This window comes from Balaenoptera musculus, chromosome 15 (genome assembly GCF_009873245.2).
Source record: "Balaenoptera musculus isolate JJ_BM4_2016_0621 chromosome 15, mBalMus1.pri.v3, whole genome shotgun sequence".
NCBI classification, from domain to species: Eukaryota; Metazoa; Chordata; class Mammalia; order Artiodactyla; family Balaenopteridae; genus Balaenoptera; species Balaenoptera musculus.
In genome coordinates this window covers 74,673,530-74,690,295 of record NC_045799.1, presented here as the reverse complement: position 1 = coordinate 74,690,295, position 16,766 = coordinate 74,673,530, and the positions used below count along the sequence as shown (strand labels likewise).

Genomic DNA, 16,766 nt, shown 5'->3' with positions numbered 1-16,766 from the left:
GCTCTTTGTTTAATCTTTGGAATTCCAGAACTGTGTGCTCCATATAACCCTTTTACGCCACAGGTGACTAGAATTTCTTTTCTCTATTTTATCTGTTCATGTATTTAACAAATATTTATTGAGCATCTGGGATGAGCCCAACCTATGTGCTGGAGATATTATCAGTCAAAGAGATGTGGTCCCTGACTTCATGGAATCTACAGATTAGTGATGAGAAGGGTTAGTGTTGGGGCCAAAGCCTGCATGGAAAGATTTATTCCTGTGCCTCTGCTTCATGTATCCGCTGCCATTTCTGTATCTCTCTCACCAGCCCCAAGATGTGAGGACTTGTGTCAACACGGAGGTCTCCAGGTTCGCTTCAGATTTTACCTGTGGGATTTTAGAAAGGAAGTCATTACCTGGAAAAGACTGAAAAGAATGAGAAAAGAATGAGAGCTACGTATTATTCACATATGTCTGTGGGATGGTACAAGTGGCAGAGAGAATTCTATAGCACATTGAGAAACCAATGGATTTGAGTTTTAAAGAGGGTTGAAGTTTCTTTTCAGGCCATTTTACTCCAGAGCAGAAGTACATCCTTGAGTTAGGAACTGGTCACACAAGTCATTAGATTGTTTTACACATGGTTATTAATAGGTGAGACTAGATGCCCAGCAAGCTCAGTTGGATGGTTCAGTTTCTCTACAAAATGCCCAGGCTTGGGTTCCCATCCCGTGTTGCATTTATTATCATTGTAAATGGCAGTTCCCATAACTTTAAGAATTTGGCATATGGCTGGAGCTAACTGGGCTTTTACCAAATTACAGTCATTTTATGTTTAAGTTTCTCATGCCTTTTCAAAGCTACATGTTGGCTAACAGTGAAGGTCTATGAGTGATTGGTTTTATGTTTATTATACGAGGCCATCATGGAATAGCTTCTGGGTAGAGCAAAATATGTTTGTTTTCTAGAATAAATAACATGAGGTTGGGCCATGTCATCTTTCTCCCACATCTGCCTTTGAGAAGAGAATAGTTGTAATTTTGGTTTTGACTCAGAATTCTCTTTCCGATTGTGGCCTCAGAGGGCATGTTGTGGGATGACATGGGGTGTCGATTATTTATGCCAATTGATGTCATACACAAAAATCCAAGAGCGTGTAGCCAAGCACCGCTATTCCCTTGAATTTTGCAATATGGTTCTGTTATCATGCATTAATTTAAACTGATGTGTTTTTCGGTGTTATGTTTGCTCACTATAAAAAATAAGAACAGAAAATGTGTAAAGAAGCAAGAAAAAATTATCGATAATTTCACCACCTAGAGGCAAAATGACATTTCATTATTGTTTTACTTTGAATTTCTCTTATTACTCTTGAGGGTCCACCTCTTCTCATGTTTATTTGTTTCTTTTGTTCTCTGAATTTTGTGTTCATGATTTTTGTTTATTTACCTAATTGTGTGCTTTGGATTTTCATTATCTTTTACTCTTTTGTAATTGCTGTAAAATTTTTTGGTAGTTTGCTGTTGTCTTAATTTTATTACTTTTGATAATCAGAGGTTTGCAATTATTATCAAACTGTTGATTCTTTAATATCTGGAGTTTGTATGAATATTCATTTTCATTTTTATTTTCTTTCCTTGTATTTTGAGTTCTCAATTTTACTGTTTTATCTATCTAAAATTTATTTTGCAGTGTGTTTGGAGGGGAGACTCTCACAATTTTACCCAATAGGGAGACAGTAATCCCAACACATTTTTTGAATGATTCTTCCCCTACCCTTTGGTTTGTGGTGTGTTCTTGGCATACATTCTCTAAGATCAACTTTGTTTCTGGTCTCTTAGTTCTGTTTCACTTGTCAGTCAACTTGTTATTGATTAAATTATATTAGCTTTTAACATCATATATGTCTCTGGGTTTTAACATCATATTGGATTTTAACATCATGTATGTCTCTGGGTTTCCTTAGTACCCTTTTCCCCTCAACGGCTTTGTTATTTATTCTTACCTGTTTACTCTTTCAGGTCAATGCTGAAATCATGTGTTAAGTGCTAAAATGATTTCCGTAAAAACCTTTCAAAAAGTTAACATTCATGGTATTTTTTAAGTTATGTTTCGTGTGGAACATAAAGCAAGAAACAGAAGCCATCAAAATCCCTCTACCCAGACCCTCCTTGATAAGTCATTTCTTTTTGCAGAGGCTAAGACAAGGGGCTTTGCAATCAGGTGGATCTGGGTTGAAAGCCTCGCTCTGTCTACCACTCACTTGCCTTTGGGCTTGTGACTCTGAGCCTCAGTTTTCTTATCAGCAAAATGGGGATACCCACATGACTGGCTCACGGTGAAAAGTGGTTAGATAATGTATACCCTGGAAAGTTCTTGGTGTGGTGAACAGCTGCATTGTCCTGTGCGGTGTGTCACTTTCTTACCACCCAGCTTCCATCCTCATCTGGGACCAGAGAGCTAGCCCAGTGCTTCTCAGGTGATGGACAAAGGCATGAGACCCTCTCTTGAGGCTCATGCTTGGAGCTGGCACAAGCACTTCACCTTGTCCTGCTAGTCAAAACAGGTCATGGGGCTGAGCCCAGATCCAATGAGTGGGGAAATAGACTTCGCCTCTTTAGTGAGAACTTCAGAATCATGTGGCAAAGGACCTGCATACCTTGAGGGGTGAAGGACTGGGGATCTGCTGAATTGCTTTAGTGGTCCAGAGAGGGAGAAGGCATTTTCTGTCCAGTAAGACAGGCATGGCCAGGTTAGGACTAAGCAAGACCTGGAGGGGCTGGTGTGTCGGATTTGACTCAGAGTAAGGAGGGCCAGTCTTTGAGGAAGACGTTATGGATGGAGGTAACAGCAATAGAAGCAACAACAATAATAAGTTAGGGGTTTGGGATGAACAGATACACACTACTATATATAAAATAGATAAATGACAAAGACCTACTGTATAACACAGGGAACTGTATTCAATATCTTATAATAACCTAAAATGGAAAAGAATCTGAAAATATATATATATATATATAACCGAATCACTTTGCTGTATACCTGCAACTAGCACAACATTATAAATCAACTATACTTCAATTTTTAAAATTGGGGGGAAAAAAGTAACAACAATAATGCCAAGGACGGCCCAGATGCAGGAATAAACAGAAGTGTTTTCAGGGTCAGTGTCTATAAAAAGATAGGCTTGACTGGCCGGTTTGGCTTGAACATTAAAAGGAAAAATAGCTAGTTTGGTAATATGTTTCTCGTTGCTGTGCTGAAGTGACAGGGTAACAACCTTTAGAACCAGATTGGCATCTTGTGAGGGGCTGGGGGTGGAGAGAGGGGGGACTGGCTGAGAACAGAGTGTTGTATGGCCTTCAGTTCTTCAATGAAGAATCTTTTTGACCAAATTTTGGATCCTCTGGGCTTTGGAACACCGCTATTTATTATTTCCAATCTGCATCATTTCCTAATGTATTTTTGTCCCTTCTGCAGCAGTCGGGGCTGTCTCTGCTCACTTTAGAAAGCTTATAGGATAAATACTATGTATGAATAACTTAGGCAGTCTTTCCTGTGTCTTAAGTGCCCTGAGGCTTTCTTAGCTGTGGCCTGAAACTCTCTGCATTAATTTATCCTCAATTGTTTTTAGAAATTCTCCTCCTGAGCCACTGCTTAATAGAACTCGAGGGTTTTTCTTTTCTTTTTCTGTTCCCTTCAGTTGAAGACAGCAAGATAAGCTGCATCATACTCAGGCAGATTCATCCATTAAGCTGAGAGTCTGAAGGATGCCCTTGCCCCAGCCCCATATGTGTGTGGTTCCCCCTTCCTTTTAGGGAAAGCAGCGCTGCACAAAGCAGGAGCCTGTGGTTGGAACTGAGGGTTAAAGATGGTGAATCAACCATTTTCACTTAATGAAAAAAAAAAAAAAAACTTCTGAAGATAGAGAGAGACAGGTAGGGTTTCTTTGCCCACGTCAGGACCTCCTACTATATCTTGAAACTGGCATAGTGTCATCTGGCCAAGCAGTGCTGAGTCTCCTGGATTTTCTGGCTAAAGACAATTGCCCTGTGCTTGGAAAAGCAACTCTTCACAACTCAGTGAAAGAGACTTCCCAGGAAGCCATGGAGCCAGTCGGTATTCAGTCCCAAAATCAAAGGTGGTTTGGGGACTATTCCAAAATAAATGTTTATAGGAACCAGGCTGGCAGGGGAAGCACAGAGCTTTGTTTACCCCACGGTGCTTGAAAACAGGGTGTGAGTCTGGCACTGGTCTTGACCAGGGTGTGGGGCTGCAACTGACAGTGGTCCTCGCTTCCTGTATGGCCTGGGTTCCTCCCTTCCCACGGCGCTCCTGTGGGAAGCCGATAGAGCCCCGAAAAAAACAAATCCTCCTACACCCACAACATCTTGCATCCAATTTCTGGAGCTTTTCCTGGGGATCCCTGGACCCCAAGATAGGAAACCATGCCATGTATGGAGCAGGCTGAATCTTGATTCATGGAAATTGCCCCAGTACAACCGATAGACAGGATGCATGCAGACTCAAATGCTGCAGTAGGCAGTTCATCTCGGAGACCGCTCTGTGTGGCAACTGAGCTAATGAGGTGTGCTGCTTCTTCCTGGATGAACTGAGCTCAACCAGAGGAAATTAAACCACTCAGAAAAGTGTGCATTTTCCCTAATGAGGAGAGCTCCAAAAGAGGGACCTCATACATCTCATTTATTCAGCCCCATATCTTGTTTTGCAAGGTTTGCTGTTGCTAAAAATGATAGCACTCTTTCTTACGATTATAGGCAAGGCTTGATGAGGAGGGAAGAAAAAAAGAGAGTTTGGGGCTGGTTAATGCACTTGACCCAAGCAGCCTTTAGAATTTGAGCTCTGATTAGTAAATCAAGGGAGACAGTTGTGTTCAGAATGGTATCTTTTAAGTGTTGAGGTGCCATCACTGAAGTTATAATTGCGGGAGGAGATAAGTGATGCCTTTGATCATAAGAAGAGCGGAGGGAATAAACTGGGAAGATAGGAGGACTTTGGCTTTTTATTTGTTCATTCGGTAATAACCATTTATCTGCCAAGTATTGTTCTGGGTTCTGGGGAAACAAAAAAGAAAGAAGACTCACTGGCTGCCCCGCAATGGGAGAGGACAGAGTGAAGAGTGTCAGGATGACAGCATGTAGAGGGAGAGAAAGTGACAAAGGACAGGGGCATGACATCCTGTTGGGGGTCTGGGAGAGCTGCCTGGAGCTGGGCTGAGGGAGGAGGACAGGTTACGCAGAAGGAAGGGCACTTCAGACAGGGAGAAAGGTGTGTGAATTGAGAGGCAGCGTTTCCGGTTCTGGGAAATACAAATAGTTTACAGTTCCTGGGGGAAGCAACAGGGAGGAGATGAGGTTGGAGAGGTGAGCTGGGGCTGAACGTGGGTGCCAAGCAAAGAAGTCTGAAGCTAATTCTGAAAGCTACAGAGAGCCAAGGGGATAGTGGACATAGAAGAGTGACATGATCACGTTTGCATCTTAGAGAGATCATGCTAGCCACAGTGAGGTGGATAGATACCACCCCACAGAGGGCTGCAGATGGACAGACTGGAGACCAGGGACCGGTTAGGTGGCTTTGGGTGTCATCTGGGGGGAATGATGTGGAGTGGAGGTGTGGCAGTAGAAATGGGGGTGGAGGGGAGTGTCATAAAGAGATCCTAAAGATGGTAGAATCTTTAGGACTTGGTGACATGTTGAACGGGATATGATTTTGACTTGACTCCCAAAGAGAAAGAGTGGTGTCCTCCAATGAAGACAGGAAGGTGCAGAGAGAGCAGGTGTCAGTTTTAGGTATGCTGTATTTGGGATGCTGATGAGACGTCCAAGTGGAGATGCCCAGTGGGAAGCAGAAGCGTGAAGCATCCGGACTAGAGATGGGGGTTTGGAAGTTGCTGGCATCGTGGTTGGAGTTGTAGAATTGGATGAGATCACCCAGGAAGAGTTGACCAGGTGAGAATAGGAGAGGGCAGAAGAAGGAGCCTTGAAGAATTTTGGAATTTGGAGGATTAGCACAAAAGGGCAACCTGTGAAATAAACAAGTGGCCAGGACAGATCTCCAGTGGGAGAAAAAGCAGAGGTGGGGATGAGGAGATGGGGAGGGTGCCAGGATCCAGGAGTAAATACTGTTTATGTAAGGAGAGAGGCAACCGTGTTAAACACTGCAGAAAGGATCCTCAGCTGGGGTGAGGTTGGGAAGTTTCCATTGATTTGGGCCACCTAGATGTCACTGGAAACTTAACAAGAGCAGTTTTAGCAGAATAAGGTAACTAGGAGGCAAATGATGGTCGAGTGAGGGACAAATGACAGATAAAGGAGGAAGTCAGGGAGGGCAGACAAGGAGAAGAGGCTGATTAAGGCTGTGGGGCAAGGGATTTTTTTGGATGTAAATGGGAGGGACTTGAGTCCCTTCCTTGAGTGGAAAAAGTCAGTGGAAGAAGAGTGAAGCTAGAGGAGAGAGAATAATGGGTGAAGCAAGGCGTTTGGATGGGAGGAGGCTGGGGAATCCACAACACAGAGGAGGGGGTTACCTTTGACCTCCAGAGGCTGCCTCCTTCAAGGCTGAGTTCAGAGGCTGATAAGCTTTTAGGTGGCGAGGGGGACTCGGGAAGGGCTTCTCACATTTCCACACGGTGCAGAGAAGCCACCTGAAGAACTTGCTAAGGGACTCTGAACCAGTGGGTCTGGGTGGACCAAGTTGGTGCATTTTTAACAGGCTGCTGGGGGGTGCTGCTGCCTCAGGCCTGAGACCACACTTGGAAGTTCCTGCTGGTGACCTTGATTCCGTCTGGAGTAGGAGGTACCTGCAAGAGAGAGGTTGGCTCGAGGAAAGCAGGAAAAGTAGGAAGTAGAGATCGGGCTGGGGATGGGGGAATTGAGAGTTCTGAAAAGCCTCGAAAAGAAGGGTGCAGGGCGGCTCCCAGGGCTTCATGGGGACTGGGGACCTTGGATTTGTCTTGTCACAGTGGTGGGACTTTTTCTTGCAGTGTCAGCAGTGTGTGTGAAGCGGAGGAAAGTTAGATGGACGAGTGATCCCCAGCTGGGGTTCTTCAGGGCTGGTGGGAAAGAAGGCCAAGGGAGCAAGGGTGGGATGAAGGCAAGGGTGAAGGGAAGATTTTAGCCAGGTGAGGGTAGAGCTGATATACTGAGTGAAAACAGAGTGGCCCAGGACCGGGAGGTCTCGTTGAGGTTGAAGAGTGGCTGGTTTGGGGATGCAAGGTGGGGAGAACTGGAAGGAAGGGAGGCTGTGACTGTTGAAGATGGAGATGTTTGAGGTGCAGCAGCTCTGGGCAGTGATGAGGTCCAGGAAAGGCCGTGGGAGCTTTGAGATAATTCCACTGCCAAACTAGGTGGTCCTTCTGGTCATCTCTCGTTATGGGTCAGAAGCTCCCTGGCTGTCCTGGGGTGGTGTCTGAGGCTGTGACAGGAAGGAGAGATTGGAATGACAGGGTTCTAATGAGACATGACACCTCAATTTGGTATAATCTTTTCTTCCAAACTACAGGGCAGTGTATCAGTGAGGGTCCTCCAGAGAAATGGAACTAATAGGATATCTATCTATCTACCTATCCATCCATCCATCGATCCATCTATCCATCCATCTGGCTATCTATCTCTATCTATAGAGATAAGATAGGGTATCTAAGACATAAATGAGATATAGATAACATACAGATAGGTGATAGAGATATCTGTTCATAAGATATAGATGGATGATAGATAGAGACATAGATAGGTACATAGATGGAAAGCAAGAGAGATTTATTTTAAGGACTTTGGCTTACATAATTGTGGAGGCTAACATGTCCAAAATCTGCAAGGCTCACCAAAAGCCATGAGACCCAGGGAGGAGTTGATGCCGCAGCTCGGGTCCAAAGGCAGTCTGCTGGCAGAATTCCCTCTTCCTCAGGGGCCCTCTGTCTTTTTTCTCTTAAAGCTTTCAACTGATTGGATGAGGCTCCCCCACATGTGGAAGGGTAATCTGCTTTACTCCAAGCCTACTGATCTGAATGTTAATCTCATCTAAAAATACCTTCACAGAAACACTGAGAATAACATTTGACCAAATATCTGGGTACCATGGCCTAGCCAAGTTGTCACATAAAATTAACCATCATGGGCAGTTAGACTTGCTTGGTGACCTGATTTCATAATCTGGCCCTGTGTCCACAGGGAGACAGAGAGAGGAGGGAGGAGTTTATTTCTTGGTTGAAGAAAAGGTGAGGTTGTTGGACGTGGTGCGCCCTAGAAAACGTGTGGTGTATCCTGCTGCTTTGTGTCAGTCAGCACGCATGGGGTCAATGGTCATGGCCATGTCCAAGCTCAAGAGTGGTGGCCTTCTGCACTTTAGAGCCCGCGAGCCACAACTACTGAGCCCACGTGCCACAACTACTGAAGCCCGTGCGCCTAGAGCCCGTGCTCTGCAACAAGAAGCCATCGCAGTGAGAAGCCCGCGCACCGCAACGAAGAGTAGCCCCCGCTTGCCGCAACTAGAGAAAGCCTGCGCAGCAACGAAGACCCAATGCAGCCAAAAATAAATAAATAAAATAAATAAATTTATAAAAAAAAAGAATGGTGGCCTATCTGCAATAGGGCTTCCAAGGAGGAGCTCATTTCTATTCTTGGTAGGGCCTAACCCATGGCTTGGGATGCCTTGGATTGATGTGCACCGTAGCCACGTCTGTGGTTCAGCGTGTGCTCTCAGCGTCTGTGGCCACGTGGAATTCAGGCAGCAGCCAAGAGGTGACTGTTCCACACACTCGCCTTTCCTTTCTGCTTCCTTCTACCTGGCAACTGGATACCACTATTTGAAAAATGAATCCTCTTGCTAAGTGGCTGGGCCACACTAACGCTTTCTTGGGAACAGAGCCCTTTTGGCTCTCAGTTTGAGAGTGTGGGCTTTGGGCTATATGTGGAGTGTGTCGGATGCTGACCAGTGAGGGTCTGGCCAAGCCAAGGAAGCGTGTGCCGGCGAAGCTGGGGAAGCTGGCAGGTTTGGAAGTGCATGGGGAGAACGGGGGTACTTTCCAGGTTTGCTCGCATATGTAGAGCGCGATCAGTATTTAAAGAGTAGGTACCCAAGGACCTGGACCGTCCATTTAGAGGTGGATTTGATGTCGTGTGGATGTGATGCTGGGAGTCCTTGCTCCCACATCTGCCCTCAGTAGTGGGAGAAGTAGAGGTGAAGGTCTGTTGCATGCCTGTCACAATTCTCAAGGGTTTTCTCATTGGAGCACAGCTGCTCTTGGGATGGCAAGGTGGGGTTTGATGACTCAAAGTGCCTATTCTGTTTGACTCCCCACACTTCCCTCCCTCTCATTTTACTCCACATTGCCTTCCCGAACTCAGAAAGGTTGGTGGAGAGGCCTGGCAGTGAGGCAGCACGGACTCTGCTGTCAGCTGTTGAACCTTTGTTAATGAGTTTTTATGACCTTACGCGTGTTTTTGGAGCACTTTGAAAATGAAAAAGGAATCAGCCTGGTAGGAATTTGCAGAGCCCCATATGAGTCTCTGGCTGCAAAACTTGGCTCTTTAGCGCCCCAGCTCTAAGCAAGCTTAGACAGTTTTTTTTCTGGAAGGCGTTGGAAGAGAGGAAGGGAACCCTAGTGCCTCTGTGTGCTCAGAAGTGCTAATCGCCTGCCCCTCCCTCTGTTCTTGACCAAGCAAGTGTCATCCGTTGACCCATCTTTCAAACCCAGCCCACAGCTCATCTTCTCTGCCTTCCTGGTCCATCTCAACTTATCTGTCACATCTGGTGTAGGTCTAGTTGCCCCTCCGTATCCACGGGTCCCACATCTGCAGAGTCAACCAGCTGTAGATTTGGATCCGCAGTTGGCTGAATCCGCGGATACGGAGGGCCAACTGTACTGCACATTTTATATAAGGGACTTGAGCATCTGCGGGGTTTGCTTTCTGCAGGGGTCCTGGAACCAATCCCCTGTGGATCCCGAGGGATGACTGTATAGCATTTGCTGCCTTGCGTTGCACTGCCTTGTCATCGTGTTGAGTGCGTTTTAGCCATCAAACCCAAGACTCTCGTTACTGACAGCGGGATTAGCGCTTGGACAGTGCTTGGTGTTGGTCCCTTCACTTGGGTCGGGAAGACAGTGGGACAGAGACTGAAGGGCATTGTTGCACTTGGGAGCCAGAGCTGAGGTGAGCAGCTAGGAAGGCCCTGCAGGTTGGCCGCACAGTGATGGGCCATGTGAGCCGAGCGACACAGAGAAACCAGGTAGGGTCAGTGAAGGGGAGCCCTCACCTTAGATGGGACCCGAGGAGCTGATGGGGGACCAGGGGCAAGGACTGGAGCCTGGGCTCAGGCCCTGGGGGCAGCCCCACCTACCATCCTGAGCACACACATGTGCACCCTCCACACCCAGCCTTATAGGTCCTGGGGTTCCCTGCCTCTGCCCTGAGGGCTGGTGGGGACCCACAGAGATGGGCCTGAGTGCATGAGGACAGAAGTGGTTCATAAGCAGCAGAACCTTGGCAATGTCCTGGCGTGGCCGAGAGCAGACGTGGCCTCCCTTTGCTTGGGGTCTTCGGTTAAAAGACTTTGATAACTCCTCAGGGACCAGCACTCAATTGGCCCCTTGCCCACATTCGTAGCCAGAACACTAGGAGATTTGCCCACATTCCCACCAGCCTTATCAGCCCCTGGGAATGGTGAGGCTCTCTTCTGCTCACCTATCCCACTTGAAGGGACCTCTCCTGGTCTGCACTCTGCCCCCAGCAGCCCTTGGGTATGGTGCAGCTGGCCACGGAGGACCGCCACCTCGTTGGGGCTTTTAGGGCAGAGAAAAGGAAGCTGAGGCTCAGAGAGACCAAACAAGTTAGCCAAGGCCCCCCAGCTAGGAAGGGGCTGGGCTGGAAATTGTGTAGAGGCTTGTCTGTTGTAGCTACCACACCCTGCCTTGGGCACGCAGGGGCGTTTGCAAGAGTCTAAAAGTCAGATGGTGAAGTTCACTTCCAGGCACCCCTACAGCTTTTCAGACTTGCTGTGTGACTTTGGGCAAGTGACTTCACCTCTCTGTGCCCCAGTTTCCTCAGCTGTGAAATGAGGATGAAAATACTGCCTACCTTATAGGATCATTGTTCACGTTAAATGAGATAGTACAGTACAGGGAAGCTTCCAGCAGTTTTTGGCACCTGCACTATGAAGTGTTGGTTATTATTATCAACATTATTATCTGTGATCTTCTGGGTCTCCTAGAGGCTGCATCTAAATATTTTTACAATGATGGGGATCTTTTGGGGTCCTCTTTTTGTTTCCAGGTTGGTGGACTGGGTCACAGGTGTGTTTTGATACCTCTTACCTGTATCACATTGGGGTCACAGAACTTGTTTCCCTCAGAGGTGTTCGTGGGCAGGGCTGTGCTTCTGAGAGGGCGTGGGCGGCTCTTTGGGCTTTGATTTCTTCCCTGCTGGAGACCTTGACCCTTGATCGTGGCACTTGACTCTCTAGTGGGTTCCCAGAGGCGGCCCAGTCTCCCGAACTCTTCTTACTCAGCATCAGTGAAGGAAGAGCACGGGCACTTTTGGTGCTAAGTGAAGTCAATGCCGGTGACTCTGGGGTGAGGAGGATGAGGGAGGGGGGACAGTGGTTACCCTAAAGCAGTTCCGGAGTTCAAGGAGGCATCCCAGACAGACAGACAGATGGACAGTGGTGAGGTGTGTAAGAGACATCACTTGCTTGGTTATTAGTCTCTGCCTTCTTTTCTCTGTGAGGACAGCTTCCCAGAGAATCTGGTCCCTTGTTAGCCCTTTGAAGAGAGGAACCTGGTCTTGAATTTCTTTGTAGCTCCCCTCCTGGCCTGGAGCTTTGATTGGAATTGATCCAGACCTTAAGATAGCTTTCCCGCCAACCATTTTCTTTCAGACAAAAGATTGTTTATTTCTTTTCTTTCTTTTATAAATTTATTTATTTATTTATTTATGACTGCGTTGGGTCTTCGTTGCTGCGCGTGGGCTTTCTCTAGTTGCGGTGCATGGGCTTCTCACTGGGGTGGCTTCTTTTGTTGTGGAGCACGGACTCTAGGTGCACAGGCTTCAGTAGTTGTGGCACACGGGCTCAGTAGTTGTGGCACGCAGACTCAGTAGTTGTGGCTCGCAGGCTCTACAGCGCAGGCTCAGTAGTTGTGGCGCACGGGCTTAGTTGTTCCGCGGCGTGTGGGATCTTCCCGGACCAGGGCTCGAATCCTTGTCACCTGCATTGGCGGGTGGATTCTTAACCACTGCGCCACCAGGGAAGTCCCAAGATTGTTTATTTCTTACTGACTAGTTATTGAAAGGAAATGTGTGATTTCTGGGACCCGTCTCTGAGTCTGTGCTTCTAGCGGACGCACACAAAGCCCTGTGGATTTTTAGTTATTTTGCAGTTTCTGTGGCATGCCGGCCTCTCCCTAGGTATCTTTCAAATCTGAAACCTGTTCTTTTATCCACACGACCTTCCGGGTTTCTCTCCTTCACCTGGATTTTGCAGTCGGGGAGGCAGGAAACATATCTGATTCTGTATGTTCCATGATATAAAGACAGGGCTGGACGCTGAGCTGAGCTGACTGCTGCCTTTCCCGGATCTGCCTGCCTGTGGGCCATTGCACGCCACCTTGGCACTGAGCACCCGCCACCTGGTCAGCTCTGCAGGAACTCGGAAATGAGCGGGGGATGCTTCTTCCGTGTCAGCCCTGGTCTGCGGGGTGTGGGATACGCAGATCTGTGTGGTTTGGAAACACCATCTGAGTGTCATCAGGCCACAGGGAGGATCGGTCCAGCATCAGCTCCAGGGGCAGGAGCCGTACCTGTCCTCTTCCTCTGTGCAGTCTCTAGTATTTCTAAGGCCTGTGTGGCCTCCCTGTTGCCTTTTCATCATCCATCCTTAATCTCCCTTCCCGCACTCATCTGCTGCCTTGGGCATTGGATGTCTGATCGGAAGTAATGTATGTTTCAGTCTGTGCTTCCTCTTTACAGCAGGTGCTTAGGGCCTCAGTTTTCTATCTCTCCAGCATATTGTGGCCGCTCTTGCATATCAGGCCATAAGCCAGGCTTAGAGATTTTTTTAAGGTAGAGTCTGCCTCTCTAGAGCAACAAAACCATGTTGATTTTCATAATGACCGTATTCATATTGTCTGCCTGTTGGGAGACGCTGAGATGTTGGGCACAGGAAAGGTGAATCGCTGTGAGCTGGGCAAGGTTGGAACCTGGAGCCCTTTCGGGGAGCAGAGTCCTGGGTGGGTCCTGCAGGGTCTGGGTTGAGTGAAAACTCTGGAAGCCTGGCCCATGGCAATGGGAAGTCTACAGAAGGGATCAGAGCAGCCAGGAGGGAGGATGGAGGGGCCAGGCAGGCAGGCTGGTCTTCCCATTAGTTGGTACATTGCATTTGCCCAGGGCTCTCAAAGGCTGGTCTCACCTGATCCTTTCGAGGACCTTAGCCAGGCACCTAGAACTAAATACAATGAGGATTATTTTGACAGTTTTAGAGATGAAAAAAACATGAGCACTGTGCCCAGGGTGACAGGTTCAATGTGTGGCAGAGAGCTTCTTGCTTCTGACATCCCCCCATGATTTACTGAATGGCGGCCACCTTGACCGTGAAGGGGCAGGACCGGGGGGCCCGTGAGTCCCACCTCAGCAGAGGGAATTGCCTGCTCCGGCCAAGAGGCTTAACCCACCCCCCAGCCTTAATGGCAGCCTGACCCCATTGCCTGTAGCTGGAGAAGATGGTGCTGGTACAATGCAGTTTGGCCTTTTTTCTTCTTAATTTCAAGGGCCAGAATCTGTTTAAAAACAAAGGCCCAAAGAAAACAAAGGCCCTGAGACTTCCCTGGTGGTCCAGTGGTTAAGACTCCCCGCTTCCAATGCAGGGGGCACGGGTTCGATCCCTGGTCAGGGAACTACGATCCCAAATGCCGAGTGGTGCAACCAAAAAAAAAAAGAAAGAAAGAAACCAGGCCCAGGAGTGCATGCTCAGAGTAGGTACGTGTGTACGGTTGGGGCGCTCGCATGTATGCTGAGGAGTGGGCTGAGGAGGAGGAGCTGCTAGCCTGCCAGGCTCAGAATGGCTGCCGGCCCTGTCAAGGGGGCTCCGAGGGACCATCTGGGATGTGCCCTCCTCCCCCGGATCACCACGCAGTAAATGAGATGATCCTCGCCAACTGCCCGCGAGCCCATCAATAACCATTGTAATCTCCTCGGCAGCCCCCAGAAGTGAATTTACAGCATCGAGGTAAAAATGAGGCTGCATGATCAATGGATCCCTGGATGGTCTCCTCTAGGAGACACAAATGTATATTGTAACAAAACTTTATTTTCTTCTGAAAATTGCCTACATGATTAATATGGCCCAACACAGCCCAAGCTGTTCAGCATAAAAAAACAGCTGTACTTCTTGCTCTCTCTTCAGTGCTGCTTCCCTTTCACTCCATCCCTTCCTCTCGTTCCCTTTGTTTTGCTCTGGAGCACATTGTGCCGTGTACCGTACAGTCTCACACGGAGAGGAGGAGGACGCGTTGAAATGCACTAGCTCTGGATTCCATTCTGCTCTGTTTCCACTTGGTATTTCTGATGTGGCTCAGACTGTGCATAAAACCAAACTCCCTAGTGCTCCCAGGACAGAGTGCTGGTGCTTCCATCACTGCGCCATGCAGAGCCGGTTCCCTGGGTACCAGCCATCTCTTACATCACTGGGCGCCCCCAGGGAGGCCCAAGCCCTACGCCCCTGAGTCCAGCCTGGATGAAAAACATTCTTCTCTTTCACCCTGTCTTCAGGGATGGGGGAGTTGCTGGATATTAGAAGGGAGGACCTCTTAGGCAGGTGGTCGCATTTCCAGCCCCCAGGGAGATTCTAGGAACGCTTGCAGGAAGAGTTAGGGTGTGTCAGGCAGCACAGTCCTAGCAGGTAGAGGCCCCCCTTCCTTGATTATGATAAATTTCATGTGTGTTTCATGTCTTTTCCCAGAGTGTAAGCTCCATGAGAGCAGAGGTCTCCTGTACTGGGTACTTGGTGCTGGGTACTTAGTGCTGGGTACTTGGTAGGTCCGATAGATGTCTTAGTTTGGGTTCTCCCAGAAACAGACCCTGAAACAAAGATTTGAGTGCATTCGTTTATATGGGCAGTGAAAAGAGCACCGCTAAGGGGAAGTAGGACTGAGAAGGGAAGATGTCCCCAAAAGAGGGTGTTATGCAGATTGCTACCGTGGGTGATGGAGCTTAATCCCACTGGGGGAAACTCTGGGAGCCAGTGTAAAACCCACCCCTCAGAGTCAACCACCTCCAGGGCTGAGGGAGCTGGGGTATCTATACATCATCTCCCAGCTGCCTCTGGATGAGAAATGATGGGGGTGAGGCAGTTGCTCAGAAGGCAGCAAAGCAGGCTCCGAGGAAGGAAATGCAGGAGCCTGGAGTGGGAAGTCGGGCAGGTGTGCCCTGAAGTGAGACCAGGGGGTACATGTGGGCGTGGCAGCCCGGGAAACAGTCGGTGTGTGCCCAAGACTGATGCTTCTCATTCCTGTGGGGTGGTACATTTGGGAGAAGTGGAGCTGGATTTCTTTTTTTTATTTTATTTTATATTGATTGATTGATTGATTGATTGATTGATTGCTGTGTTGGGTCTTCGTTTCTGTGCGAGGGCTTTCTCTAGTTGCGGCAAGCGGGGGCCACTCTTCATCGTGGTGCGCGGGCCTCTCACTATCGCGGCCTCTCTTCTTGCGGAGCACAGGCTCCAGACACACAGGCTCAGTAGTTGTGGCTCACGGGCCCAGTTGCTCCGCGGCATGTGGGATCTTCCCAGACCAGGGCTCGAACCCGTGTCCCCTGCGTTGGCAGGCAGATTCTCAACCACTGCGCCACCAGGGAAGCCCGGAGCTGGATTTCTTAACTGTCTCCTCCTTAGGTTTTATTCTCAGATATTAGCCAAGAGAGGCCAGGAGGGAACCAGCGATTCTCACCTTGGGAGGACGGATACCAGGGCTGGGCTGACAGCCTTACCGTGTGCAGCCGCAGTGCCCGTGCCTTGCCCCTTCCTCTGACTCTGCTCTCCCCTGCTGTCTTCCCCCAGGTGTAAGGAGCTGAAGTACTCCAAGGAGCTGCCCCAGATATCCATCATATTTATCTTCGTGAACGAGGCCCTGTCGGTGATCCTGCGGTCAGTTCACAGCGCGGTCAACCACACACCGACCCACCTGCTGAAGGAAATCATCCTGGTGGATGACAATAGTGATGAAGGTATGGGGGCCCGCCAACCTGCATGCAGTTGTTGGAGAAGACAGTGCACGCACACGATGTCAGCAGGGGGGAAGGGTCACTTTCATTCCATCCTGAGCCCAAGTGACTTTGTCTCCTGTCCCTGGGGCATAGCTGGAGAATGGGGGGGCTGTTTTGGGGGGGAAGAAATCCAGGTAAACACTAGTTAATTAGTCCTTGAGTCCTCTAGGGCTCTTAGGAATAAACTACTGGTTACGCGTCTGGACTCATTTCCCCTCTTCATGTTACCTAAAGCAGATGACATTGAAGAGCTGAATTCCTCCACAATCCCCACCCCCCATCCCATCTCCTTGATCCTTTTCCCAGAGGCAGAAGAAAAAGGGAAATTCTGTCCTGTGATGGGAACTGTTGATCATACATCAGAATTCCCCTCTGGGCCACTGTGCTCAAAGTGACTGTCGGTAGAAATGCACAGGGTTTGCAGGTCTTTAGGAGTTCAGTTCTACTAGGAATGATGGCTCAATTAAAAAATATAACAAATACTTTTTATATTTGTTGTATGAGAAT

General features: G+C 48.4%; 1 protein-coding gene across 3 annotated transcripts in view; it reads left to right on the top strand.

The window, feature by feature from the left end:
• GALNT17 (polypeptide N-acetylgalactosaminyltransferase 17) overlaps window positions 1-16,766 on the top strand; it is a 472,484-nt gene that overhangs the window by 198,751 nt on the left and 256,967 nt on the right. For all 3 annotated transcript variants that reach the window (XM_036825175.1, XM_036825178.1, XM_036825176.1), the window contains exon 3: window positions 16,054-16,220. In XM_036825175.1, coding sequence (XP_036681070.1) covers window positions 16,054-16,220 — 167 coding nt within the window. The remainder of the gene's footprint in view (window positions 1-16,053; window positions 16,221-16,766) is intronic.